Source organism: Leucopleurus acutus (genome assembly GCF_964270905.1).
Source record: "Leucopleurus acutus genome assembly, chromosome: 9".
NCBI classification, from domain to species: Eukaryota; Metazoa; Chordata; class Mammalia; order Artiodactyla; family Delphinidae; genus Leucopleurus; species Leucopleurus acutus.
In genome coordinates this window covers 34,979,491-34,996,377 of record NC_139144.1, presented here as the reverse complement: position 1 = coordinate 34,996,377, position 16,887 = coordinate 34,979,491, and the positions used below count along the sequence as shown (strand labels likewise).

At 40.0% G+C, this 16,887-nt stretch overlaps 1 protein-coding gene across 1 annotated transcript in view; it reads left to right on the top strand.

The window, feature by feature from the left end:
* Positions 1 to 16,887, top strand: part of DNAH11 (dynein axonemal heavy chain 11) — a 324,062-nt gene that overhangs the window by 283,490 nt on the left and 23,685 nt on the right. Inside the window, 6 exon segments of the mRNA XM_082845873.1 lie at positions 2,514 to 2,684; positions 5,707 to 5,829; positions 9,364 to 9,557; positions 10,729 to 10,877; positions 11,725 to 11,852; positions 14,946 to 15,173. Coding sequence (XP_082701999.1) covers positions 2,514 to 2,684; positions 5,707 to 5,829; positions 9,364 to 9,557; positions 10,729 to 10,877; positions 11,725 to 11,852; positions 14,946 to 15,173 — 993 coding nt within the window.

Here is a 16,887-nt window from a genome sequence, read left to right as displayed (position 1 = left end):
TTTTACAAGTGGTGCTGGGACGACTGGATATCCACTTGGAATAAAAAGAACCTCAGCCACTACATTACTCTAGATACAAAATGAGCTCAAAATGAATAAGGTAAACTATAAAATTTCTAGGAGAACAATAGAAGAAAATGTTTGGGCTTTGGGTTAGGCAAAGATTTATTCTTAGGGTACCAGAGAAAGAAAAAAAATTGATAAATTGCACCTTATCAAATTAAAAATTTATCGTCTTGAAAAGACATGAAGAAAATGAAAAGACAAGCCATAGACCAGTAAGTTATTTCCAATACACATGTTTAACAAAGAACTTATATCAGAATAGAAAACTCAATAGTAAGACAACGCAATTAAAAAAATAGAAAGGTTTGTGCATGTATACTAAGACATAAGTATTGCCCACAAGCACATTTTTAAGATGCTCAGCAGACATCAGAGAAATGCAAAGTAAAAGCAGAATGCCGTATTACCGTATACCCAGTGGAATGGCTAAAATTTTACAAGACTGTCAGTAACAAGTGTTAGCACCGATGTGGTACTGCAACTCTTTCATGTTGCTGGTGGGGATGCAAAGTGTTAAAACCATTTTGGAAAACAATTTGTTAGTTTCTCATAATGTTATACATACACTTACAAAATGATCCTCAAATTTTTACTCTAAGTATTTACCCAAAGGAAATGAAAACATATGTGCACTCAAAAACAAAGTACTACAAGTACATACTTATATGATCCTAAAATGAATCTGGTGTGACAGAAACATTCGGCAGTGGGCAGGGGTAGGTATCGTGGTGGGAACGGATTGCAGCGAGGCACATGAGAACTTCTGGCGGGGGGTGACATGAATAGAACGTTTCTACATTTTGATTGCAGTGATTGTTACGGAAGTATATATATTTGTCAAAACTCGAGCTGTATACTTAATGGTGCGTTTTATTGTGTGTAAATCAAAAATTGATTTTAAAATGTAAATATTAAATGAGTACTTTGTTAATACCTTCTTACTAATATTTACTATATGTCTGTCATTGTAGGGTTTTACTTTCAGTCAAATATACATAATTCAAGGCCAATCAGTCTGTGGTCTTTGGCCCCTGTCCACCAGTCAAAAATTTTAATATTTTATGTTATATCTATTTATAGATATAGATATTTAGATATATTTACCTATGTGTTTAAGTATATGTAGATATATGTAAAAATGTATTCAGCCCCATTGTTACCAAGGCATACAATGGAGTAAGAAAGAAATATTGAGTGATTTTAAAAAGAACAAGATAATCAAAGGGGATCACAAAAGTACATGGGTGGAATAATAGAAACAACAAAATAACCTGTTAAAAAATGGGCAAAGAACTTGAATAGACATTTTTCCAAAGAAGACATACAAATGACCAACAAGCATTTGAAAAGATGTTCAACATCACTAATCTTTAGGAAAATGCAAATCAAAATCGCAATGAGATACCATTTCACAACTATTAAGATAGCTACAAGATTAAAAAAAAGGAAAAGAAAGAAAGAAAATAGCAAGTGTTGGCAGCTATCTGGAGAAATTGGAACCCTTTTGAACTGTTGGTAGGATTGTAAAATGGTGCAATTACTTTGGGAAACAATATGACAGTTCTTTAAAAAAAATTGCCGTATGATTCAGCAGCTCCACTTCTGGACGTATACCCAAAACAATCGAAATATGGTCTCAAAGAGATACTTGTACACCCATGTTCATAGCATCATTCACGACAAACAAAAGGTGGAAGCAAACCAAATGTCCGTCACTGGATGAACAGATAAATTAAAATGTTGTACATACACACAATGGAATATTATTTAGCCTTAAAACGGAAGGCTAAATTCTGACACATGCTACAGCACAGATTAACGTTGAAGACATTATATTAAGCGAAACAAGCCTGTCACAATAAGACAAATACTATATAATTCCACTATATTAGGTATTTAGAGCAGTCAAACTTACAGAAACAGAATGTAGAACAGTGATTGCCAAGGGCTGGGGGGAGAGGGAATAGGGAGTTATAATTAAATGAGTTTTTTAAATGAGTCGTTGTTTAACAGTGTTTCAGTTGTTCAAGAAGAAAACATTTTGGAGATTGGTTGTACCACAGTGTGAAAATACTTTTACTACTTAACGGTACACTTAAAACTATTAAGACAGTAAATTTACACTTTGGGTATTTTACCACAATTAAAAATAAAAATACAAATTTTTTAAAAGCGCATGGGTAGAAGAAGAGAGGACAGTGCAATTCAATTGGTCAGGGAGGAAATGTAGGTAGATTTTATGAAATAATGTTAAAAATAATAGTAATGATAGCAAACTTTGAATGAGCACTTACCATGTGCCGGAAGCTGTTCTAAGAGCTCATAGAATCCTTGTAAAACCCGTCCTGTTCTCTCTCCCCATAGATAAACTGTAGCCTGTGTGCCTGAGACTAGCTAGACATCCAGCCACCAGTTGTCACCCTTTAACGGTCACTTGTATTCCCCAGGCTTTCAACATGCTGTTCCACAGAGCCATCGAGCAGGCTGACAAGGTAGAGGACACGCCGGGACGCATCTCAGTCCTGACCGAGAGCATCACCCACGCCGTCTTCCTCTACACCAGCCAGGCGCTGTTTGAGAAGGACAAACTCACCTTCCTGTCCCAGATGGCTTTTCAGGTAAGGAAATCAGTCACTCAAAAGCAGCCCCAGAACCAAAGTCACGCATCTCTGTTTATTATGTACTGCTGCTGAAGTGAAGTTTTTTTGGAAGCTCTTCGCAGCATGAGGAGAGTTTCCGTTTCGCAGAGGGAACTTGGGCATGTGACAAACTGCTAGTAAGTCAGGGTGCGCTGGCTTGGGTGGGTTTGCACTTTGGGCAGCCACATCAGCTGTCATCCTGAGAAACAGGTCAATGAGACATTGGCCTCACCCTCCCAGGTCCTGTGCAGACCTCCCAGGTACTGCCGGGGAGTTCCTTGGAGAGAATCTCAAGCTCGGCTTTCCAGATCTGAGTGCCCCTAGGAGATTTTCAGAGCCCCTTTAAAAAACAATGAATGGGTGAAGGGAGCTCCACATTTCACGCTCCTAACTTCAGTGAGACCTACTACCCTTTTACTCTTTTTGATGTGGACCTCTGCAATAGATTCTGTTTAAATAAAAGTGCCCGTGATGAGAAAGAAACATTGAGGACCACATTCCTAGATGAAATAAGAATGTGGTCCTTTTATTAGTTCATTTACTGTATATCTTTTTCTATCAGTTCAAATTGTGGTGAAAGATGTCATTTCTTTTGTGTCCTCCCAAGTGCCTTGCTCAAAGAAGGCATTTTAAAATACCCGCTGTTCAGGGAGATCAGCTCGGTGCCTTGTGACCACCTAGAAGGGTGGGGTAGGGAGGGTGGGAGGGAGATGAAAGAGGGAGGGGATATTGGGCTATATGTATGCATATAGCTGATGCACTTTGCTATACAGCAGAAACTAACACACCATTGTAAAGCAATTATATGCCAATAAAGATGTTAAAAAAATAAATAAAATGAAATAAAATACCTGCTGTTAATAGTGATAAATTAGCACTTCTTTCAATACTTTTGGTATTAATAGATTCCTTTGGGTTAAAAAAGTAATATATGGGTGTAATCATTTTATAATGTATGTGATAAACAGGAGTAATGCGTTACAAAACAAAATTTTTCTTTTCAGTTTTCTCCCAATTTTATTGAGATATAGTTGACACATGACGTGTTATGTGTTCAGTGTAATGATCTTATATATGTATATGTTATGAAATGATTACCCAATAAGTGTAGTTAACATTCGTCACCGTACATAGTTACATTTTTTTTCCATGATGAGAACTTTTAAGATCTACTCTTTTAGCAACTTTCGAATATACAGTACAGTAATGTTAACTATAGTCACCGTGCTGTACATGACATGCCAGGACTTATGTTATAACTGAAAGTTTATACCTTTTGACTAGCTTCATCCATTTCTACACCCCTCAGCACCCACCTCTGACAACCACCAGTTTGTTCTCTGTATCTGTGATTCTGTTTTTTAAGATTTCACATAAAAGTGAGATCATACAGTGTTTATCTTTCTCTGTGTGACTTTTTTCCTTAGCATAATGCCCTAAAGGTCCATCCTTACTGTTGCAAATGACAGGATCTCCTTCTTTTTATGACTGAATAATATTCCATTGTATATATGTGTGTACATATATATACATTATACACACACACGCATACACACACATATATATACATCACATTTTCTTCATCCATTCATCCATATATGGACACTTAGGTTGTTTTTATGACTTGGCTATTGTAAATAATGCTGCAATGAACGTAGTACAGATATCTTTTTGAGATAGTGATTTCATTTCCTATGAATATACACCCAGAAGTAGAACTGCTGGATTCTGTAATAGTTGTAGTTTTAATTTTTTGAGGAACCTCCGTACAATTTTCCATAGTAGCCACACCAATTTACATTCCCACCAACAGTGTACACATCCTCACCAGCATTTGTTCGTCTCTTGTCTTTTTGCTAATAGCCATCCTAACAGGTGTGAGGTGATATCTCATGTGGTTTTAATTTGCATTTCCCTGATGATTCGTGATGTTGAGCACTTTTTCATGTTATCTGTCAGCCGTTCGTATGCCTTCTTTGGTAGAATGCCTATTCAGTTCCTCTGCCCATTTTTTAATCAGATTGTTTGTGGGTTTTGCTGAAATTTTTGTGTTTATACATATTGTTCATGAACACTAATGGACCAGGGATGATAAAACATGACATGCATACACATGCGTGCACATCTATTTAAAACTTCTTTTTAGAATATCTAGATAAATTATAATCTATCTGAAATACTGACAGTCTACATAAATCAAAGCTTCATATATATTTGGACAATTTCTTGTGTGTTGAAATAAATCAAATTGAATTAAGAAAAATTATCCAATAAGATATTTTGATACATGTTACCACCCATAATGCATTTTGAAAATATCTAGAATTTTTAAGTAGCACAAACCTCAAACATTTTACCTGCTTAATTTTATAAGGTGTTACAGTTTTTATGAGGAAATTAGAAATATGTCATTTGTGCCCTCCACTCAAGTGTTTTATGGACTCCTTAACAGTTCTGTAACCAGAATGTCTAAAGTTTCAGTTCATGATGTGTTTGCTTAGTTGTATCTGTAAAACAGCAATTTCCAGTTTTTCTCAGCATAATCTCCCATATAAGAAAAATCTTTTATACATCTTGCAGTTTATTGGATATAATTTCTATACCAGGACTAACTTACAATACTAGTTTTACCTTTTGTTTAGTAATTCAATCCATTGTCATCTGAGGCTTTCTCAATTTGTATAACAAGTTTCAAGACAAGTTTGATCTAACGGTAGAAGGCTAAATATGAAAGCATATTTCAAATATGCTGCTAATAGGCACGGGTATTAAAATTGAAATAAACCAGGCTTCGTAATTATTTGCTATTCGATTTCCAATCAAGATTTTGAGATCACGAGCATAATCTGAGATTCCTTATTTCAACTACAGAACAGATATATATCTATAGGAATTCTCAGAAGGCTTACTTCTGTCTGTTCAATCATATCTATTAAGTGGTGACTGCGTCCTCGATTTTGATGCAAGCCAAATGACCTTTTCAATTTTGTGTACTCTCAAGATTTTGCTGAGAAAGAAAGAGATAGATCCTCTTGAATTGGATTTCCTGCTTCGGTTCACAGTTGAATACGCTTACATGAGTCCTGTTGACTTCCTAACTAATCAGTCATGGAGCGCTATTAAGGTATGTTAGGAACATGATTTTTCAATTGCTAAATCTTGTTTCAAATCTCTGTTCTCTAAGATGTAGAAATGTAGTTTAAAAAATACAGGTGATATACACCATTTCCGTTGTAGATATATGCTATCTAGTTTTTTGAAGAACTTCCCATACTCTTTTCCACAGTGGCTGCACCAATTTACATTTCCACAAACATCTACTAGTTTCCCTTTTCTTATTTGGAAGTAAAGGAACTTGTGACCTATTTATGGATGGGAAAGTTGTTAATAAATATGTATAATGTATAGGACCTTTGGTTAAAGTCGAGGAATATATTGGGTTGGCCAAAAGGTTCCTTCGTTTTTTTCCGTAAATGGCTCTGGTAGCACTTAGTTGTCTTTAACTTCATTCAAAACCATTTTGTTAGATTGTATGTGACTGCTGTCATATCAGCGTGCATTTTAAAAAGAAGACTTATCGGGCTTCCCTGGTGGCGCAATGGTTAAGAATCTGCCTGCTAGTGCAGGAGACACGGGTTCGAGCCCTGGTCCTGGAAGATCCCACATGCCTCGGAGCTACTAAGTCCGTGCGCCACAACTACTGGGCCTGCGCTGTAGAGCCCGTGAGCCACAACTACTGAAGCCTGCGTGCCTAGAGCTCGCGCTCTGCAACAAGAGAAGCCACCGCAGTGAGAAGCCCGCGCACCGCAACAAAGAGTAGCGCCCGCTCACCGCAACTAGAGAAAGCTTGCGCGCAGCAACCAAGACCCAACGCAGTGAAAAATAAATTAATTAACTAATTAATTTAAAAAAAGACTTATCAGAATTGGTGAATCTGGGGCTTCCCTGGTGGCGCAGTGGTTGAGAATCCGCCTGCCAGTGCAGGGGACACGGGTTCGAGCCCTGGTCCGGGAAGATCCCACATGCCGGAGAGCAACTAAGCCCGTGTGCCACAACTACTGAGCCTGTGCTCTAGAGCCCATGAGCCACGACTACTGAGCCTGTGCGCCACAACTACTGAATCCCACGTGCCTAGAGCCCGTGCACTGCAACAAGAGAAGCCACCGCCATGAGAAGCCCACGCACCACAACAAAGAGTAGCTCCTGCTCGCCACAACTAAAGAAAGCCTGCGTGCGGCAATGAAGACCCAACAAAGCCAAAAAGAAATTAATTAATTATTCAAAATTGGTGAATTTTTGTGTAGCCATTTTAATATTAAAGTTGGAAGAGAAAAAGCAACATTTTCAGCATATTATGCTTTATTATTTCAAGAAAGGTAAAAATGCAACTGAAATGAGAAAAGAGATTTGTGCAGTGTATGGAGAAGGTGCTGTGACTGATCGAACGTGTCAAAAGTGGTTTGCAAAGTTGCATGCTGGAGATTTCTCTCTGGACGATGCTTCACAGTCGGGTAGACCAGTTGAAGTTGATAGCGATCAAACTGAGACATTAATTGAGGACAATCAACATTATACCACATGGGAGATAGCCGACATACTCAAAATACCCAAATCAAGCGTTGAAAATCATTTGCACCAGCTTGGTTATGTTAATTGCTTTAATGTTTGGGTTCTACATAAGTTAAGCAAAAAAAACCTTCTTGACCATATTTCCCCAAGCGATTCTCTTCTTAAACATAATGAAAATGGTCCGTTTTTAAAACAAATTGTGACGGGTGATGAAAAGTGAATACTGTACAATGATGTGGAACGGAAGAGATCGTGGGGCAAGTGAAATGAGCCACCACCAACCATACCAAAGGCCGGTCTTACTTCATCCAAAGAAGGTGATGTTGTGTATATGGTGGGATTGGAAGGGAGTGTCCTCTATTATGAGATCCTTCCGGAAAACCAAACGATTAATTCCAACAGGTACTGCTCCCAGTTAGACCAACTGAAAGCAGCACTCGATGAAAAGCATCCAGCATTAGTCAACAGGAAACGCATAATCTTCCATCAGGACAATGCAAGAATGCATGTTTCTCTGATGACCAGGCAAAAACTGTTACAGCTTGGCTGGGAAGTTCTGATTCGTCAGCCGTATTCACCAGACATTGCACCTTCGGATTTCCATCTTTACAAAATTCTCTTAACGGAAAAATTTTCCGTTCCCTGGAAGACTGTAAAAGGCACCTGGAACAGTTCTTTGTTCAAAAAGATAAGAGTTTTGGGAAGATGGAATTATGAAGTTACCTGAAAAATGGCAGAAGGTAGTAGAACAAAAGGGTGAATACGTTGTTCAATAAAGTTCTTGGTGAAAATGAAAAATGTGTCCTTTATTTTTACTTAAAAAACAAAGGCACTTTTTGGTCAACCCAATGAATAATCTTTTTTCAGTTGACCTGTATCTAGTTTCTTTATTTTGTTTTCTTTTTTATAATATTTCTCTGCTTTTTCAAAAATAGTCTTGTTAATTTATACAGCAATATAGTAATTTACTCTAATTGTAAAATGTTTAAGCAGAGCAGAATGCTGTAGAGGAAAAAGTGGTAGTATTCTTCAACCCCAGTCATCAATCCTTATTCCATTTTTCTGTTAGAAGATCCTGTTATTAAAAGTTTATTCTCTGAGGCTCTGGAATTCCTCAGAGATGCTCATCATAGGCTAAGTTTCACCCTACTCTTTTTTCTAAACCAGAAACATTTCTATGTATTAAAAATAACTATGTTCTTCCTTATTTTTATAGTGCGTTTAGATTTTTTTAAATATTGGTTTGTTTGTCTGCGTGGGCTCTTCGCTGCAGCGCACGGGCTTCTCTCTAGTTGTGGCGTGCGGGTTTTCTCTTCTCAAGTTGTGGCGCACGGGCTCCAGGACACGTGGGCTCTGTAGTTTGCGGTAAGCAGGCTCAGTGGCCCCGTGGTATGTAGGATCTTAGTTCCCCGACCAGGGGCTGAACCTGCGTCCCCTGCATCGGAAGGCAGATTCTTTACCGCTGGACCACCAGGGAAGTCCCCTAGGTTTTATTTTTTAATAGCATTTTTAATTAGATTATTACTTTAGAATTACAAGTTCAAGTTCAGTTGTGTATCAGTCAGGCTCTCGGCAGAAAACAAATGGCACATGAAAGTGTGATTTTTAAGAAAAGTTGAACAAAGAGTGTATTTTTATAATATGGGAATAAAGATGAGGGGACAAACCAGGGATGGGGATGGGAAAAGGTGGAAAAGGGGCAGTTACTGAAACTACTGAGAAATGAAGTTATGGGAGAGAGCCTACCTTTGGAACCTGTGGCATTCTGTAAAGAAACGTAGCCACTGCCAAACTGTGTCACCACAGGAAAGAGCTGGGGGAGAAATACCCTCGCCTCTCTTCTCCAACCCTTTTGCCAGTGGTTCCTATTGGTCAAACCCAACCAGGCCAGAGAACCAGGGAGCTTTGTTCAAGCCATCCTTAGCAGTCACCCTCTTTGCAGGGCAGGAAAGGGTACAGAGTAAATCTAGAGAGGAAACGAACACTATCCAGCACAAGTTACGTACACAGGGTTTGATACATTCATCTTTATCTCAAACCCAAAGCTATTCTACACCCCATTCCCATCTGTTCCCCTACTGTATTACAGGCAGTAGCCCTCATGGAAGAGTTCCAAGGCCTAGACCGAGATGTGGAAGGATCAGCGAAGCAGTGGAGGAAGTGGGCAGAATCCGAGTGTCCAGAAAAAGAAAAGTTACCACAAGAGTGGAAGAAGAAAAGTTTAATACAGAAGCTGATTATTTTGAGAGCAGTGCGCCCTGACAGAATGACACATGCTCTCAGGTGGGCGCGGCTAGCACTTTGGGAAATGCAAGTTAACCTAGAGGAAACTTTGTCTTAAGGACTAGAAGTATCTGGTGGACGTGTTTATGGTTCATGTTCATGAAAAGTGATTCTGCAGAAATTTTTATACTGCAATCACTACTTTTGTTCAAATCTGCTAACATTGAACAGTGTGCTAGTCTGTCTGCAGACTGAACGTATTCTTCCTGAAAAGCTTAATTCTGAAATCAATAGGGGAAACAGGGAACCTATGGAAATATTCTAGGAAGAGAGCTGGCAGAGTTCAGAGGCCAGGAACATGCATTACCCAAGTGTGATTCCCATTGTTTATATTTAGAGCGGCCCTTTGGCTCCAGAGATTTTGCACATCAAACAAAAAATGAATGCCTTTCGTGGATTCACTCATAGTCCTATAACTTTACAACCAACAGGATTTAGAAGCAGAAATGCCTGCCTACATCTTGGTTTAAGTGTCCCTTTCCTTTGCCCTTTTGGCTCCTAAATGGTAATACGGTGCTTAATTCTGATTTGAATTCAACAGTCAAAGAGTTCCCAGGTTCCTTCCCTAGCGAGCTGCTTTTTTGTCAGCAGCATTCACTAGCCTCAGGTTTTCTTCCTTGGCTTTGTCTGTTCAGCCTATTTTCCCTTTGCAGAAGCCCCCGCCACACCCTACTTTACAAGTTAATTCTGTTTAGTCACCCTTACTTTCTGCTAAATCTGATGCTGCTGGCAAATAATCCCTGCTTAATTGAGCTTCCCTGTGTTAGAAACACCCCAAAAAGCATTTGTATATTCATGAGAAGCCCAACAGGCTGGAAAATTGCACTGTGGCAAATCTAATGAACTGTTAATAAGTAACGGGGGCTCTGGCAGGGGATCTGGGGGATACAAAGCCATATGCAGGCTTTGGATGGTTCTCAGAGGAGAGTCTCGGTAGACCCCCAAAATGGAAGGTAGGCTTCTGATGTTCAGAGCTTCTAAAGCAGAGAGGGATTTCACGGACTCAACTGCATAAATCTAGTGTGGGTTCATATTGTCATTCCTACAAAACATCTCGTGTAATAAACATAGTTTGCTTCCTTCCCGTGCCTGTGCTTTAAGCTGATTCACGCTGTGACACATTTCAAGGTCAGAGGCGCTGATCCTCTCTTTGGCATTATTCTTTTTACAGGAATTTCGTGGAGGAAAAACTGGGTACGAAGTATGTGGAGAGAACCAGATTGGACTTAGTTAAAGCATTTGAAGAAAGCAGCCCAGCCACCCCAGTATTCTTCATCCTCTCCCCAGGGGTAGATGCCCTTAAAGACCTAGAGATCCTCGGTGAGTGGCCGGGAGGCTGGCCACCCAGCCCTGCCTCTCACCCGTCGCCAACGCAGCCTTCCTTTCAGCTCATAGTTATCTTAGTTGCTTCTTTCTTTTCTTTCTCATTTGTTGGAGATTGAGTGTATGGAAAATGTAAGGTTAATAGCACTGTAGTCTGGAGAAATGTTTAAATGGAACATTCCTCCGGTTGGCATAATGCAAGTTTCTTTTGTACTGTTCTCCACCTTTTGACTAGATGAGGGCCAGAGGGCAATTTTCTCCATGCTCTTGTAATCTTGTGCCCCCTGTGACTAAATAATGGTCATTAGAGCAAGCCTATTTGATTGTGAAAGGCACTGTCGCTTTGTGCTTTGGATTACTATCCCCCACGACCTGCACGGAGAATTCCAGGTTAATAGAGCTGTGACCTGACTGTGCGGGATTCAAGCACAGCTTCACAAGGTGAGGGGCTCCTGCATTTACCCAATGAGCCAATCCGGTCAAAAAATGATGTGATATCTACCCCACGTTGCTCCTTTTTATGAGGGCAATGCTTTGCTACTCCTGCAAGAGTTTGTAAAGCTGGGTAACAATGCTTGCCATCTATCAAAATGTCAAAAGCTTTATTACCACAAAACCAGAGGAACTGATTTCCATAGGTTTTGCTAATGCTTGTGAGGAGGCAGCTGTTGAGAGCTTGCAATCATGCTTGTTGAAACGACAGAGGTTCAGTTTGGATTCTTCAGGAAAGTGACCTGGAAGGTGGCGGCAGTAACCACAGATGGACATCGGACCACAGGATTTCAGACTCTTCTCACCTCTCCTTGGTTCACTTTTCCTCTCGCCATGTTGTGTCCTCCCACAGGCAAAAGACTTGGGTTTACAACTGACTCGGGAAAATTCCACAATGTGTCTTTAGGACAAGGTCAGGAGATGGTGGCAGAAATGGCCCTGGAGAAAGCTTCCCGAGGAGGACACTGGGTCATACTCCAAGTGAGTAATTACGTTTTCCTGAAAACACTGGGAGTGAACATGGACGGGCAGTGCAGAGCACCCCTGCCCAGCGGGAATGAGCCTTTCACACAGCACACGGTGATCTGCTGCTGGAGGGCATGGCGTTCTCTCAGCAGTAATGACACCTCCAAGGGTGACAAGGAGCTCTGCTGACAAGGATGACTACCATTTTTTGAGGGATTTTCTAGCCATTGTGCTTGAAAATTTTAAATATTACAGGGAGCCCCATCGTTCTCCTGACTTACGGATATCTGGAACACTCCAATAGTGCTTGAGGACAGACTGGCTCGTATGGAATACTGAGACGGTTGTCACAATATCTCTCATTTGCATGTGGCTTTAAAGCTGACAGAGTGTTTTTTCATATCTCATTATGTCACATAACTCTGACTGCCCGTAACTAGTTGTGTCTTATTCCCTTTGCTTATAAATTAAGGGGTTGAGTACTTGGTCTCTTTCGCCTTTCTAGGGCTCACATTTTATGGGTCTATGATTCTACAATCCAGTGTCCTTTGGGGTGGTTCCCTTCACTGGGGATTCTAGTGTCGACCGAAAAAAAAAAAACAAAAAAAAACGGACAACGTGAGAGCTGTGAATTCAGTTTTATTTGGGACTTAATGAGGACTGTAGCCTGGGAGACAGCCTCTCAGCTCTGAGGAACTGATCCGAAGAGGTAGCAGGGGAGAGGTCAGTATCTATGTGATTCTGGTGAAGGGGGTACATGCAGTCAGGCACACATCTCGGTTGAAGGTTGCTGCTAGCCACGAGGAGCAGATGTTTCCATTCATGATTTTAGTGCTTTTCTAGGTATGAGAAGATGCAAGGAATTGAGCTCATAAAATTTTCTCCCGAAAATATCTAACTATCTGAAGGCCTGTTCTACCAGATTTTCCCAGAGCACAGAAAGCCTCATTCCTGATCTCTGCCCTGAACTCCTTTCAGGGTGTGTTGAAAGTCAGCCACTGCAGTGGCTAGTGCCTTTGTTCATATAGAACCAGATGGCGAGTGACATTTTTTAGTTTGTACTAGCAAGAATCCAGGAACCAGTGGAGCCCAGGCAAGCTTTAGGGGGCACCTAGGGGCCGAGCTAACTCCAAGCTCACTCCTTCCTCAGCAGGGTGCGCCAGCTGTCTCAGCAGGTGTGGAAATGGCCATTTGACTTGCAGCACAGTGATCCCAAAGGTTCTAATTTATATGTCAGGCCCTTTACTAGGCAACTTGTAGGATACATCATCTCTAATCATCACAGCAACGTTGCAAGGGTAGGTATTGTCATCCCATTATAAAGGTGAGAAAACTGAGCCTCAGAGTGATTTGGAGAGCCTCAAGGCCACACAGCAGGAAAGTGGCAGAGTCTGTCCGCCAGCAGGCGACGTTCTTTCCGTTAGCCCACACTGCCACCCTCATGCAGATATGACATTGGCCTTCCTTAATGTCTCCAGTATCTGGGATTGATGCATTCTGCATTTCTGCTTGAAATAAAATTGTATTCACTAAGAAACTGTCCAAGGAGAATATAACCTTCTGGGAGAGTAAAACCTACTGCTTAGATGAGACTTCAGTATGGGGACTTGGGATGGTGTGTCCCTTCTGAGCCTCACAGAGTCGGACGGGTAACAGTGGAGGTTTTGTTTTTCCAGAGATAGCAGTTGTTGCTGGGTCCGTTGGGTAGATGCTGAGCTCTCCCCACAAAAGAGAACGTTCTTTGCGAGTTCTCATGCATCCGGCGGCTCAGACTGGAGAGAAACTGGGAGGGGTGCAGTCCTCCTCAAGAGAACATAGTGGTCAAAGTAAAATGTTTCTGTTATTTTTATACCTATGCTGTGCTACCCGTCGCCCCCCCCCCCCAAAAAAATGCAAGTTGTAAGTTTTACCGTTAAAAAACGTCTCAAAAGACCTTATTTGGTGAAGGATCTCCTTTTGGGTATCTATTTTAGACCTTAGATTTTTGTTTTCAGTGGTAAGCCAGTAACTTAGAATGTAACTTTCACTAGTTCTCTCCACACATGGAATAATTGGAGAGGAGAGACTATCCCAGGCTTTTTGGCAGCTTCTGAAGGTTTCTAGGATACATTTGATTGGCAGTTAAAAGAGAAGCATTCTTTGACGAATGAGAAGCCCAGCATAATAGGAACTTGTTATATTGTTTGTAATTTACATTAAATTCTGTCAGCGTAGGCAGATGATATGTATGCACATGTTAATGAGTTCCTAACCAAACTCTGCGCTGGTCAATTACTATGATCAGAGATAGCCCCTCTAAGGATATTTAGTTGGCGTTTTATCAGAAACCCACACTCCAGAGAAAACTATCGCTAAGGTAGCAGACTGGCACGGTCTTTGTCTCAGATGCACACCAGATGATTTGTGAATTAATATAATGGCAAAAAATCATTTTTCATGGGCAACATGGGTGGTTTTCAAGATATGTATATTGGCTAAAAACGTCGCACAAACACTGCTACCCTTGGACAAATGGCCACAAGAATCTAGCCAGTCTCAAAGCCAGTATCCTCAAGAATGGTTCCCAGGCTGGATTCCAGAGAATGCCAGTGTACAACGACGGCTCACGTGGAGATTTTTCTGTTCCCTGACTCCAAAGTCACTGTTAAAATATTTTTACGTTTGTTTCATATACTAATGAGTAGGAGTTTGAGTAGAGGAGATTTCCGTCAGTAACAGTGAAGTAGGGGATCAGGTGCATTTCTAGCCTTTAGTTTTTATACTTGATTAAAGTAACCCAGATAAGTCTTAGTAATTGAGTTTGAACTGTAACAAAGAAAAGTATCAAGAACTCCATCTCAGAAGTGATTGGCGGGTGTTGGAAGTAGGTGAGTGTTAGAAGGAGATTTTGTTTTACAAAGACAAACTGTAGTGATTTGGAGCACTTAAAGTGTTCAGTGTTCAATTCTGACTTGGTTTATTTTTTTTCCCTAATGCGCTAGTAAAGGAAACTTTAAATCGTGGTTCTCTGAGTTTCCAACTCATTCATGTACAGGAGAATGTTGTAATCCTATAATTTAAGTAATGTACTTCAGTCTCACAGGAATTCTAAACTATGCTGTTTTTCAGAATGTCCATTTGGTAGCCAAGTGGCTCGGAACCTTGGAGAAACTCCTTGAAAGATTCAGCCAGGGAAGCCACAGAGATTACAGGGTTTTCATGAGTGCTGAGTCTGCACCTACACCAAATGAACATGTCATCCCTCCAGGACTCCTGGAAAATTCCATCAAGATTACTAATGAGCCCCCCACAGGAATGCTGGCCAATTTGCATGCTGCACTCGACAACTTTGATCAGGTAAGAATGCAGAAGCAGCCTGGTCTGACTCTGAAGTCCAGGTCTTCTCACAAGACTGTGAGACCTAAAACCACAGCCACACGTGTAACGAGAATGAACCACGTACCTTTCTGAGGAGCTTGCTTATTGAAGACAAACATGGCAGACTAGTATCTCTAACCATAGAAAGAGAAAAAGCCATTGTTCTTATTGACGTCGTTGAGAAGATTGATGACGCTAATGATGACGTGGCAGGAGTTTTAGTATACGACTTAATATTTTGATCTGGTTTTGATATTAGTCAATTTAAAGCCCTTCTTTTTAGATTATATCCATCCTGCCTTCATATTTACATTTTCATGTCCTTCCAAAATAAAACAAATAAATTAGTACCTTTATGAATTAATGATAGTTCTATTACCATTAGTCTGCTTGTTCAAATTACCACATCTGTCTTTGTCATAATCAAGTCTGTCAGTTTCCTTTGTTGCTATTTCTCTGAGCTCCCATTCCTTCCTCTAATTTCTTAGAAATCCTTGATAAACAGCATTCTTATTAGGAGAAGTAGAATAAGCCCAAAAGAGGAAACTCGTATGATGTGGTGATAAATATTCAGCCTCCTGTTAGAAATGTTATTATCCTCTATGAAACATGCCCACATGCTTAACTTTTTCTCTAGGTCCCTCTGGGCTAAGATGAGAAAACCAACATTATGAAGGCATTAAAATAATTGGCCACCTAAGAATATAGTTTTGAAGAATACAGTTAATTGCTCAATTCAATAATTGAGTAGTTTGTGCCTGTTTACCCAATGGGCTGTGTAAACAAAAGGCACTCAAAAACTCTGTTGAGTCTGTTACATGTTTGAAGTATCCTTTTTTGCAAACTAAGACAGGCATGTATTTTATCTTCCCTCAATTTATAATTCCTGGCCATCTGTGACATTCTCAAGCTCTCTCTCTCAAAGTAAGTACAAAAGAGGAGTTTGACGTATTTAAATAGGATTTATCCAACTTTCCAGAACAATTGTCTTTATTTGTGAAAGGTGAGCAGTTCATGAGTAAACAGGCTTCAGCCCAGTTGTCCTTCAGCTTTTTTTTGGTAAGCATCTCTCTGATAATCTGATAAAACTATGGCTACTCTCCCCAGGGAAATGCACACTAAAAAAAAATTGTTGCATACAATCATACGGATGACCAGATCCCCCAAAGCCTATGCATGAATTCCTTCCCCAGTTAAGAACAGCATGTTCTAGTTTATTTATGAAAGTATCAGGGGTTTTTTTTACTGCTACTTGGAAAACCCTTTACAATAATTGGTTACATTTATTGAAAAGGGTCTTAAGAACTTCAGGGGGGAATATTTCTTATCTACTGGAAAGGCTCCTCTGAAATATTAAGATTAAATTTGTTCATAAGTAGCAAAAGCAAAGCTAATCAATGTGATTCACTAAATAAACTTTCCATCAAACCTTTTCTAGCCCAAACCTGAGATTTTAAAGCTTTGTGACCACCTAGAGGGGTGGGATAGGGAGTGTGGGAGGGAGACGCAAGAGGGAGGAGATATGGGGATATATGTATATGTATAGCTGATTCACTTTGTTATAAAGCAGAAACTAACACACACCATTGTAAAGCAATTATACGCCAATAAAGATGTTTAAAAAAAAAAGATTCTAAAGAAAATCTAAAAATTTTAAGAGTCTTTTATGAATGCTGAACTGTTATTATGTTAG